General features: G+C 35.8%; 1 protein-coding gene across 1 annotated transcript in view; it reads left to right on the forward strand.

The window, feature by feature from the left end:
- The window catches only part of Cpne8 (copine 8), a 194985-nt gene that overhangs the window by 46012 nt on the left and 135634 nt on the right, over positions 1 to 13339 (forward strand). Inside the window, exons 4-5 of the mRNA XM_026393935.2 lie at positions 2853 to 2956; positions 9718 to 9757. Coding sequence (XP_026249720.1) covers positions 2853 to 2956; positions 9718 to 9757 — 144 coding nt within the window. The remainder of the gene's footprint in view (positions 1 to 2852; positions 2957 to 9717; positions 9758 to 13339) is intronic.

The following is a 13339-nucleotide window of genomic DNA, read 5'->3' on the forward strand; positions in this document are numbered from 1 at the left end:
GAGGTGGTGTTGAATAGAAGCTGATGGGTTGAAAGGAGAAGATAGGATAGATGACTGTATATGACCTGAGCAATCAAAGTGGATAGGGGTATCACTTGTTGAAGGAGGTAGGCATGGAAAGTACCAGGAGTGTGTGTGTGTGGGGTTATATAAAATAAGTATGTCTGGATGATAATTTGGGGGGGCCTATAACATAACCATGTATGTAAGTTAAGGCAGTTGTATGCGTGAATCTGTAAGGAGGTGAGTCTAGGCTGATGGCATACATTGGAAATTATCATCAAGTAGCTGGGATTTAAAGCCAAAAGAACTGTCTTCATCTGATTTGTGCTGCTAGAGCAGAATGTGACACTAGGTAATTTATAAAGAAGAGAAATTTATTCTCATGAGAGACTGTCAAGTCCAGGATCGAGGTGCTGGCATCTGGTGAGGGTCTTATCTCAGGTGGTGGCAGGTGGGAGGGCAAGCCATAATTGAACACCCCTGTAAAGCTCCTTTTATAAGGGCCTTAATCCCACCCATAGGGGAGGAGCCTGCAGTCACCTCTTAAAGGCCCCATCTCCAGGGGCTACCACACTAGCAGCACTTCAGTTTTGGAGAGGACACTTTCAAACATGAGGAAACAGATGGCATCTCCTGGAGAAGAGTGACTATGGAGAGATGAGGAGAGCCTGGAACTGTGCTCTGAAAACAGGAGATGTCAGGCCTGAGAGTCTGAGTAGTACAAGAGAAGCATAGGAGAGTATGCTACCAGAAAACCAGGAAAGGCGGCTTCAGAAAGGGTGGAGTGGACAGCTATGTCAAATGCTGCTGAGAGGGCAGTGCAGTGTGGACCATAGAGTGACCACTGGATCTAGCAATATGAAGGTCACTAGTGATATTCTCAAAGGCAATTTCAGATTATGTGTCAGAAGACATCAAAATGAATACAGTCGTAATTGATAGATGATTAGCTAAAATCAGAATGGCTACATATTAGTCTTCACCAGAGCATACTCAGCTGTTCCTATTGCTGATGAATCAGTATTCCATAACAAAAAGCTCGTAGTCCCTGGGGAACTACTGGCTTGGAATTCAATTGAGCTTATCCTGGGAATTTCACTCTGTCATCTAAATTTTCCTTTAAGTGTGGATTTGGGTTAAAATTCATAAGACAGATTTGGGTGCTCAGGAATATGGATATTGGCTGAATTTCTGTTTGAGAGACTTGTGTTATTTTGCAAATTTGCCAGTTTGATGCTCTGTGCTCAGGTTTGGAAACCATTCGCCTCCTGGCAGTAGGAAGGCTGTGGGGGCCCAGGCACTCTCTACTTTACACTCAAACTCTTGTCCTCTGTCTTCTTTTGATGTGTGTGGCACTGCCAGCCTGTGGTTATTTAGGTACATTCTCTTATTCCTTTTTCTTAAAATTAGAAAGCATAGATAGATCCATAGTTGGATCTTCCCCAGGATGTGATATGTTCTGTGCTTAAATAGAGGCGAATCCTAGAAAGAATGCAGATATTGTAACCAAAGTGGCTTAGGTTAATATCCTCTGCCTCAGTATTCTCATCTGTAAATTGAGATGAATAATACTTACCTTGCAATTCTATAGTAGAGATTTAAAGTAAAGTAGGACAAGTGCTAAGTACTTAATACATAGTGCCTTGGTGCCTGAAATTATCAACATTGTCCAGTATAAATGGTCATCATTTTTGAAATGTTGGATTAACTACCTGAGTTATTACCTGTCTGTATGACATTGGTCCTTGATATAGAATATTGTCCAATGACATAACCCTCTGTCCATTAGTGCTTTTTTTTTTTTTTTTTTGGTGGGGAGTCTTCTATTTGGTAATTGCCCTAGTAAATCCTTTATCAATATTTTATACTATAGTTTTATTAATAAATTTAAGAGACTTTCTGACCTTCACATTTTAATGGATTAGCACAGTTGTTCTCTTTTCCTATTAAAAAGATAATATTTCCTTGAACTGTAATGAAAGTTCCTTCTTTGATAAGACAGCATGCTTGATTGCATAATGTTATGCAAGAGCTAAGGTTAAAATTCCCTCATTAGAATTCCATGGCAGTTGGAGGGGAAGAATATAAAAGCCAAGGACAAAAAGATCTGTAAAGTTTATGTTTGTGCTCTGTCTTTAGGAGTGGTGCCTAATGGCCTTCCTTCACATTGAAAAAGGGAGGACCTGATGTGGATTTTTCTTTCCTGGTTTCTATTTGCTAAGAGATGTGGAAACTTGTTTTTTTTTTTTTAAGTTAAAGTAAAATACATATCTAAAAAACACACAAAAATTATTTCAGCTTATAGATTACATAAAAATTATAGAAAAACAAAACAAAAATGACTGATCTTTGTGACATCAATGTGTCACAGGAAAATTTTCCCCCAAACGTGGCTGATAAACTCTTCTGGATGAAAGACTGTTTTTGATAAATACTGAAGATGAGAAATCTGAGTATTTGACCCCTCCAATTGAGACTTTTGTGTGTTGCCTGGCTTATTTATATATAAGATTAGGAAAATAATTTAAATTTAATGAACATAACTTCTTTTGAGTAGAAATAGATTTGGCTTTCAAGAAAACAAGGGAGGAAGTGTTCCTGTTACATGAATTTTGAGGAGGAGCTCAGCTTTTGATGAACTCAGAGCTCATTTTCTGATTTCCCTGAGTGAGCAGGAATGATGATCTGATCTCTAAAATTTTTTATAAAATATTTTATTTGATCAAATCATTTGGATATTTATTGCTTATGTTTTAAAGGAACTGTATCAATACTAAGGATTATTCTTAAAGTAATCAACCACGTGAGGCTTGATTTTAACCTCTGACTTTCTCTGTCTCTCTCAACAGTTTGGAAGAACTGAAGTGATTGATAATACTTTGAATCCTGATTTTGTAAGGAAGTTTATTCTGGACTACTTTTTTGAAGAAAGAGAGAATCTTCGTTTTGACTTGTAAGTTCTACCCAAACTTGCAATTTTTAAAATTGAGTCTTAAAAAGACAATTTTCATAACATAAGTTGGGGTCCTGTGGTTGCACTGAATACAGGATTATATTGGCTCTATTCAGAGTGTAGACCAACACTGCTTTGCATTTTGTGGGGTTTTACCTACATGCTTGTTGAATAAATAAGTGAACAGTTTCACTATAATAGGCAGTAAATATGGGTGTTCTTTCAAACCTCTGATGTCTCAGTGAGTTTCTTACAATTTCTCTGTAAACTCCAGTTTGATAGCTAATGTCTTTCTGTAGCTTCTTAGCGTCGTACATGGATCTCTGCTTACCTGTGCCTTCCTCTTATCTCTTGATAGCCTAGTATTTTTAAGACCCTGGGTGGCAGATATAGCATTTTTAATATTTTAAATATTCTTGCTACTTTGATGGTGAATCAAGCATATAAAATTATTATTTTCAAATTCAAATTCCTGTCCACAGAGACCTGGAGTCACTTTGTTTACAAGGTATATTAATTAGAGTCTTTGTTCCACAGAGGGAAACTCTGGTGATTGTTGAAGTTTCTGCATATGATTAAAGGAAATCTATTGGGGAGGAGAGAAGAAATATCATACATTACAAAATTTGCTTAATATGTCAAAATACTTAAAGGGACTTTGTAAAATATCACAACCATTTAAAAAGATAAATATCTTTTTTGATGCAGGGTGGTACTCGGGATTGGACTCAGGGGCACTTAACCACTGAACCACATCTCCAGCCATATTTTGTATTTTATTTAAAGGCAGGGTTACTTGCTTTTGCTGAGGCTAGCTTTGAACTCATGATCCTCCTGCCTCAACCTCCTGAGCCACTGGGATTACAGGTGTGCACCACTGTGCCTGGCTAAATGTCTTATTTTAAACAACTGAAATATTAAGTATGCCATTATCACAATTTATAAATACTTTTTCAATAATAAAAACTGCCAATATCTTATTTTAGAAAGTTCTAATTTGCCTCCTAATGTAAAGATAAGATTTTTTTCTGTTAATAGACATTTTCATTTTCCTCTAAAATGTATGTCATAGCCAGGCATAGTGGCAATGCCTATAATCCCAGAGGTTTGGGAGACTGAGGCAGGACAATTTCAAGTTCAAGGCCAGCCTCAGTGACTCAGTAAGCAACTCAGCCAGACTCTGTCTCTAAATAAAATATAAAAAAGGGCTGGGGATGTTGCTCAGTGGTAAGCACCTCTGGGTTCAATCCCCGGTATCAAAAAATAAAATAAAATGCATGCAGTAAATAACCTGCAGTGCTTCTTTTTGAGCATCATCTCGTAACAGCCCCTTTTCTTCAGAGTACCAAGTATTCATCATATTTATCAAACAATCTTTATTAAGTTCACACTGGTTTTTATTTCTTAGACACTCCTTTCCAAATAATAAAAATACGGTTTATTCGAAGAAAATTTGGAGTGCAATGTAATGACTTCCTATTTATCTTGGAGGTTGCACACAGTTTTGTTACTCAACACCAGATATAAGTCATGTAGAATGTGGCTGTGTGCTTCCCTTGTTCAGGTCTTCATAGCCATTGCTTTTAAGAATGTTCTTTCTCATACCTCATGGTACCCCCTCAACTTTTCCCCTTAGTTTCAGACTTTTATCTTAAAACCATCCACTATTTCATGATCCTTTGTTCTGTTTTTCTTTTTCTCTTTTCCTTTCTTATTCATCTGTGTTACATTCTCTCATTTAAAAGTAATAAATATTTATTATAAACTAAGTGATATATGTATTTAAAAATAAAGATTCCCTGCTATCCCAATATTTAAAAAAAAAAGGTAAATAATTCATTGCATACCTTGGCAGGTTTTTCTTTTGCGTGTGCAATTCCCGTACCTTAAATTTTTCAGATGTTTTTCTATGCCACCGAATATGCATATACCTCATTCATTTTAAAGCTTCCATAATTTTTATTATTTGAAAATAATAATTTTCATTATTGATTAAACATTGATTGATGGACATTTTTGCTTGTTCCATTTTTTTCTTTTACATGTGCTCTGATAAAAATTTTCTGTAACACATGTTTATAATTTTTGTTTGTACTTTCAGAGGATAAATTACTCAGAGTCAAATTTTAGTATAGAAGGACATGTGTAAGACTGCTTACTGCCTGATCATCAATCTTTGAAACTGACTTGGAGACCCTGTGAGCTGTCTTCTTCCCTGAACTCTGTGTCTGCTTTTAAGCTCTAACTTTTAGAGCCATTTTTTTTTTTTTCCTGGGTTCTGCTGGCTCTTCTCTGCTGACAGGCCCTGTCATCTGAGTACCTCTGCCAGGTGGCTGTACTTACCCATTTTGCCGCTCTGTTGTTTCACTCTGGCCCTCCTTCTGCCAGCTTCTAATGTCCATGTCCTGCTCATGATTCCTGATGCTTACTGCTGTGGCTGTTCCAGGAACATTTCTCTCAGTGTGATAAGAAAACATAAAGAAATTAGTCTAGGTAAATTGATATGTTTTAACATCTTCAATTTCCTGCAAATTATAGTAATTCTCACAAAAACCCTGCAATGTTTTGAAAAGTGAAACATTGCAAAATTGAATTAAATAACTATCAACTCTGTCTTTTGAATGCATTTGGTTAATTTCGGAAATTCAATTCAAACAACATCTCAATTTTATGTGATCTCTAAAATATTAAAACAGGTATCTCTGGAAAGTGTTATTTGGAGAAGATTATTAAGAAAAGTAATGAGTACATTCTCTGGGCTCATGATGTATCTTTGATATCACTTTAATTAATTCCTTTTGACTTCCAATTTATTAGAATACTGCACATAATACGTTTAAACTGTTTTTTTTTTACATTGTGCTATTTTTTTCAGTGAATAAATGAAATAAGTATGGTAATAATTTAACAGTTTACCAGTTATGTAAATATACCTGAAATTGTCTTTTTTAAAGAGAGAGAGAGAGAGAGAATTTTTTAATATTTAATTTTTAGTTTTCAGTGGATACAACATCTTTATTTTATTTTTATGTGGTGCTGAGGATCGAACCCAGCGCCCCGTGCATGCCAGGTAAGCGTGATACCGCTTGAGCCACATCCCCAGCCCCTGAAATTGTCTTTTAACATTTGTCTAAGCAAGGTGCTGTTCCTTGGAGAAATAATATAACTTCATTGTAGAAAAACTGGAAAACAAAAAATGGATAAAGTGTATACAAAAGTCATCTATAGTACCAACCTCCATCGCCTAGAGAATTATTACAAATATTCCAACATATCAGCAGTAGCATAACCCTTGATGGAACAGTTATGTAGAAAGTCACACTACTGTAAAATGGCCAAAAGATAGATGGAAATGATTTTCTGAATTGTTTTCAATTTAGTTGATGTCTGTTGATTTTATAAAAATTATGAAAGTGGCTGTTGAAATACTTTTTAAAAACTTCAACTGATAAAGAATATATATATATATATATATATATATATATATATAGAGAGAGAGAGAGAGAGAGAGAGAGAGAGAAAGGAAGGGAGGGAGGAGGGAGGGAGACACAGAGACAGACAGACTGACAAAGACTCTATTCCTGGTATCACTGATCTAAATTCTTATCAGTTCTGGTTAAGGTATAGTAATTTTTCTTTTGGAGCCATAGTAGTTTTTGCTATTATTGCAGTGAATGCCAGAGCTGCATTTTAGATTAGTCTATCAGTTTTGCATCTTCAAATTCTCTTGTCTTTTGATCTGATGTGTACTTATTCATTCATGAGACATGGTCATTGTCATCGTGTTGTGTATTCATCACATCATAAACTTTGGCATTTATTTTCATTATAATTATCACACTGATAGTAATATGGGTGCCTCATAAATATTCTTTGTTGTCATAGTTTAAAACCTTATTGGTAGAGTACCTGTACCAAAATGTCTTTGTGCAAGAAGTGTGGGTATCTTATCAATAATAGTATGTGCTGGAATACAGAAGAAATGAGATAGAACCCTCTGAGGTGTTTCTTTCCATATACTTAAAAGGGATTAATCATGAGTCTAGATTTGTCCTACCCAGCAAATTATTTTCCTTCTTGATAAATTAAATGGTGATAATAGTGAAATGTATACTGTTATTACAACCTATTTTTGAAGGATCTCAACATTTTAGAAAAAATGTTGTTTCATTTGTTTCAATAATTGTCCCAATGTGTGCATTCCATTTTTTTCCCATTGATTAAAGGTTTCCTTAACAAAGTCCAGGCTGAATTTCATGAATTTGCTGTCACTTTTATTAGAATCATCATATATTCTAGTTGTTGGGTACATGTCACTTTAAAACTTTAATCTCAAACTTATTTCAAAGTTCTTCATTTCCTTTTTCTCTCTTGGATCTCCCCCAGCTCTTTTCAGGAGAGAAGAGAGGGGAAAAGTAGGACGTGTTCCTAGGTAGAGATGTGGTTATCTTACCTTCTAAAAAATGTAGGCCTCATCTTAAGTACCAGCTTGAGAGACACATTTTTAGCACTCTGCTTATCATGTCATTGTGATAGAGAGGGACCCCCGCCACCCAAAAAAGAAAAGGAAGTTGCTCAGGAAAAGGAAAGTGTTCCTCAACTCTCAGAATGTGCTTCCTAGAACATTCATGGAACATTCTTTGTTACTGGGAGCCTCAGGATGGACCTGCAGGCAGGTTCTGTACCCGGCTGGGGAATCAGATCTTGTCCTTCACATCTCATAGGTAGCCTAGATTTTGAAGCTACCCCTTGCTTGGCTTTGTGGAGTGGAAAAGAACTTTCCTCCTGCCTTTTATTAGGGAGGGAATACTTATGAATTCAGGGTTGATCACAAGACCATGGACGACTGGTTTGACCCTAAGGATCCTTGACTCAGGTAGCTCTGAGCCAATATGAGGGAATTCTAAGCATCTTGTGTTGTCCACTTTGAGCAATGGATGCAGTTCCAGAAATGCAGAAATTATTCCCATTGACATCTGTTCCTCTCTAATAGAAAACATATTAAGATCCCTTCAGATCAGATACTGTCAATTCATTACTGTCATCATCAAGTTTCAATAGCAGAATGAAGTAGTTTACTTATTCCCCTTAGTTAGTCCACTTAGACACAGTGGGATGCCCTCTCCACTGCTCAGCTTCCTACTCTGTCTTGGTTTATGGCTTCTTCAAGACACTGTGACTCTCATAATCATAGTCACACGTAGAGACATTTAGGATATAGTGTGCATGTTCTGACCTGTGAGGGTGTTAACTATAATGGTCCTGATATTTTTAGAAAAGTTAGATGGAAAATTCATTAGAAGAAAAAAATATAGTAATTTCTAGTGCTCTATAATCCAGCATATTATCTAAAGTCTGCAGAGGAATGACATAAATTAGCTATTTTTGAGATAATGGTATCAAAAGCGTTTTGTTAAATACAGTTAAAGAGGATTGTATTTGAAGATACTTAATCTCTTTGTGATGAAAATATGAACTTTTTTTGTTAAATTCTTCTGATTGAACTGAGCATCGTATTCTTCTTGGCCACAGTAACCTAAAAGACATTTTCAAGGTTTGATTTGTGAGAAGGAGCCAGTCTAGCTTTGTTTCCTATCTATCTGTTATTATTATTATTATTATAAAATTATCTTGAATAAAAATTATCTTTGAATTAACATCTGTGGGTCTATAGTGGATATGGTATTTTGCTGATCTGTAATTCTAAGCTGTAGCTGTTGGAAAATAGTCAAAGTGCCCTGATGTGAAATTGAGAGTGCTTTGTGATTATTCTCAGGCATGTCTTGATATCATACAATTTTAAAGCCAGTTTGTGATGAATATTTTTTTTGCTAGAGAGTGAGCTCATCTCTGCCCATCAGGGCACTCAATAAACTGTCCCCCCCCCCCTATTGATTGAGATGCTTTGTTTCATTGTGAAAACAGTATTTATACATGAGAGACTTTAATTAACCTTTTTTAAAAAAAGAGTTAATTTTTGGTAGGAAGCGACTCACAAGACATATGAAGGGAATGGGATTTGGGAGAAAGATTGGAACCAGTACAGATATTTTCCCATGAAAGAATTTGGCACATCGAAGTTATTTTGACTGTTAGTGGTCTCTCCATTTCTAAAGACTCTTCAAAGCAAGAGGCTCAAGTGATGGTGAATGATATCATCCCAAAATCTAAAAGATAATGGATTTTTGGTATCAACCAGGGAAAAGCAGAACATGAAGTAGTCCCATGGAAATATATCCCTATTTCTATAAACACTCAGTTTGTACAAGTCCTGTGATCAGGGAAGAATACTCTCATTACTGCAGTTTCCAAAGTTAACAATACTATTTAAGACATTAAGTAAGAATTATAACAGCAACTATAATAGCATTTAAGACATTAAATAAGAATTATAATGTACAAAAATGACAGCCTGTTGTGGGGACCTGTTTATTTTATTACTTATATCCAAAGAAGAGGCGTTTTCAGTTCTTACAGAGTTTTGAAGTTACTTGAGCATTACTAGGATCCTGCTGATGCCCCAAAACAGAATTGATGATTAGGCAAATAGTAAGACTTCCTAGATTTGTAAAAATGAAAGGATCCAGGGTTGTGTAAACTCTTTCTTTTGCAGATAGGTCACAGACTATTAGAAAATTCTTAATTTGCTAAGTTTTTCGCTCTTTTGGTATTTTTTTGTTCATTTTTACATATTGGAAAATATTAATTTTCTAGATTTACTTTATGGCAATAATTTGAATTTTTTAATTTCAATTTTTCAGGTATGATGTTGATTCAAAGAGCCCCAACTTGTCCAAACATGTAAGTTCATATTTTTATGTTTTAATGATAATTGTATAGTATATATATATTATATGATGATTTATTGTTAATACTTATGATTATTTTATTAATATTAAAATTATATGTTTATAATTTTTCATGTAATGTGATTGTCATAGAAAATAAATAACATTTATTTTTTTCCCTCTCTACTGGGGATTGAATCCTAAGCCTCACACATGCTAGGCAAATGCTTTATCACTGAACTATATCCCAGCCCTTTTTATTTTCTATTTTGATACAGGGTCTCACTAAGTTTGCTGGGCTGGAATTTAACTGTTGATCTTTCTGCATTAGCCTCATAAATAGCTGGGATTACAGACCTGTGTCACCACTCTAGGCTATAAATAATATTTTTTTTCCTTTTATTTGGTTTGAGGATAGAACCCAGGGTGCTCTACTACTGAGCTACAACTCGTTCTTTTTATTTGTTTTATTCTTTTGAGATAGGGTCTTGCTCAATAAGTTGCTGAGGCTGGCCTTGAACTTTTCATCTCCTGCCTCAGCCTCCTGAGTCAAGTTGCTGGTATTATAGGCATGAGCCACCTCCCTTGGCTATAAATAATATTTTGAAAGAACCTGAGAATCAATTTTGGGAAAAACTTATTAAAAGAAAAGTAAAATGGACTGAACTTCTTATTTTATATTTTCTATATTTAAGAGATGATGACAGTTCCTTGTTATCATTTGGATCAGTTTAAGCAAGATGAAATAGGGAGCTTGTCTCTTTTTAGAAGGCTTCAGTTCTGAAAGAACAGGAATTACTTGTGTTTGGGTGGAGTGATTTGTCATCTGCTTTCCGTTTAGTTCCTTTGGTTTATAAAGTTTATAAAGGTTTATAAAGTTCCTGAGAAACACCTTAGTCCAGGCACATGCCAGTTTCTGAGGGTTCAGTGTGAGCAGGAAGGATATATTCACTCTGTCCTCAAATCACCTGCAGTTTTTTAATGTCTTATGTAGTCCTGATCTCACCCCCCCACCTCTTCTACCCATTCCTCCTTCTTAGGGGCTTCACTTGCCAGACAGTACTCTACCTGGGGTAGTTTACAAATCTGGAGCCATAGCGTCCTTGAGCACGGCCATTGAAAGGCAGTGGCTGGAGGGGAGGAAGAGAGGGAATTGTTCCAGCCAGGCACTGGCATTCCCTCCGCCTGAGAACAGAAATCAGACCTCACCTACTAGGAAGGGCTGAATGGGGGTGAAATTAGCATCCTGAAAAGGGTTCAACAAGATTCAAAGTGAAAACTGAAAACACAGACAGAATTGACACTTGTACTAGGGTTGGGAGGCCAGATGGACCAGTACTTGTCCTCAGGGATTTTTTATTTTTGGATGTGGTTCAAATTGAATAGCTGGGCAATTGTTATCCAGTGGAGCTTAAGATAGGTGGAATGTCATGATTCAGAGGAGAGAGATAACAAAAAGGATTATTATAAGCCAGGAGATAAATTTGGGGAAACTGGGAACCTGGATTGTTGATTTAAAAAAATGACAATTCACTACTCTTTATTTCTTTGAAGAAAGTATGGTATTTATTGGTATGATGAAGCAAGCAGGAGAATCATGTGAAGAAGTGTTCCAAAATATTCAAAGTGATTGACTTTTCTATCAATTGAAAAAATGCTGTAATTAGCTCATCCTCTCCATAATTAATTTCATTGCAGCTTCCATGGCACCTTCCTGCTCTCCATGGGCAGACGTACACCATTATGAATGGACATTTAAATTGTTTTACGTACCTTTGTGTACCGGAAGTTTTCCAAATGTCCTTGTAAGAATGAGGAAAGGAACCATATTATCTCAGTAAAGGAAAGAAAAGAGAAGTATCCACTTATGTCACAGAGGTGTTTATTAAAGATTAGGAGCATCTCATAAATATCAGGTATAGCTTGGCCTCAAGAGAACTGAAGCTGGAAATAGGAAGTGGGTTGGAACTGAAATACTTAGATTTCTCTATTTCCCTCTCTTACTCTTTCACTCACTCTCTCTCTCTCTGAGGCCACTTATTCTTTTTACTGTGCCTTTTCTCTGATCTTCTGTTCTCCAAAGAACAGGTATCTCTGTTTATCCATCTTTTTACATATGGAAAAATGAACTCCCTAACTCTGGCTGATCATAGATTTCTAAGTCCTCATTCTACATGAATATAATTTCTGTTTTTCTTAGTTCAAATTATTCAGAGGGCATTGTAACTGGGCAGTTAGGGATATTTGGAGGGTAAGTGTGATGGTTCCTACCAACACAGTTTCTTGTGTTTAGGGAAGAAAGCAGGATATGGAATGGGAACATGCCTCTGACAGGGCTGTCTTCTTCAATGATCAGGAATTATTAAATGATACTATATGACATATGTCTCATCGAAGGTATGAAAGATACATATTTTAAATATCTCTCTTTTATGGGAAATATCCTTTTCCCCTACAAGCAAAGTTTCATATTTTTCCCATCCTAAAGTATTTTGTTTTGTTTCTGACTTACCCTCATGATAACGTCTTGAACTATGCACTCATCGCCATCCATCTTAAGGATGCCTGGGTTTGTATCATAACTTGTTTCCTTCCCATTCTCCTTTCAGCTAATTGGACTCTGGTTTCTACTTGTACTTATACTACTCTGACACAGTGTGGGTCAAGATTTAGTGCCCACTCTTCATTCTTTACCATAGTTGGCTTCCTCAATTTGGGGGGCAGAATTAACTGTTCCCTTCTAGAAAATATTCACTTCCCCTGAATTCCATGGAAACTTCCTCCTGGCTTCTTCCCCTACCTCTCTGTTTACTCCTTATAAAGCTAATTTCCTCCACCTATCTCTTAATATTAGTGTTTCTTACCAATTACTTTAAAATTTCATGTCAACTTACTTCTTGGAAGAACTCAACCATTTTCATAGTTTAGCCCGATGACCCCCAAAGGTTGATCCATCCCTGTGTATACACAAGTAAATCGAGTTTCTGATTGCTCATTAAGGATTTTTTAGTAGATGGCTTACAGAAGCAAAACCAAAATATATAAAAAATTTATGACCCTTTTCATGTCAATCTTGTTCTTTTGTCTATATTATCTGCCTTGGGAATAATTCATCAACATAGTTTGCTTAGAAAATTTGGATGCATCATTAACAACTTTCTGTCACACACTCCACGTTTAGTGAATCAGTGAATTCTGTTATTCTGACAAAGAATTGTTTCTGTGTTCTTTTTTGCTGTTAGTGCCTTAGTTCAAATTCTCTTCACCTTTTTTTCTGAAGTCTTGCATAGTCTCCCATATGGTTCACATTATCTCACTTTTTAATCTGTTCTTATATTACTGTGCTGTAATTTTAAAAATATATTCAGTTGACAGGATAAGTTGGTTAATAAGTGCCTCCATTTGTAAGTGGGTGAAGCATGTCAAAGAGAAAGGAAGTGTGATTTTGAATTATTGTAAGAATTGTTAGAGATGACTGCCTTGAAATTTTGTTTGAAATTAACAGCAGTAAAAGCCCTTCCTTTCTTGAAAGCATCAAGAACAGATTTTAGGTAAAGAGCGTATAACTCATTCAGCCTGAAAGAAATTCATGATG

This window comes from Urocitellus parryii, chromosome 5, assembly GCF_045843805.1.
Source record: "Urocitellus parryii isolate mUroPar1 chromosome 5, mUroPar1.hap1, whole genome shotgun sequence".
Classification (NCBI taxonomy): Eukaryota; Metazoa; Chordata; class Mammalia; order Rodentia; family Sciuridae; genus Urocitellus; species Urocitellus parryii.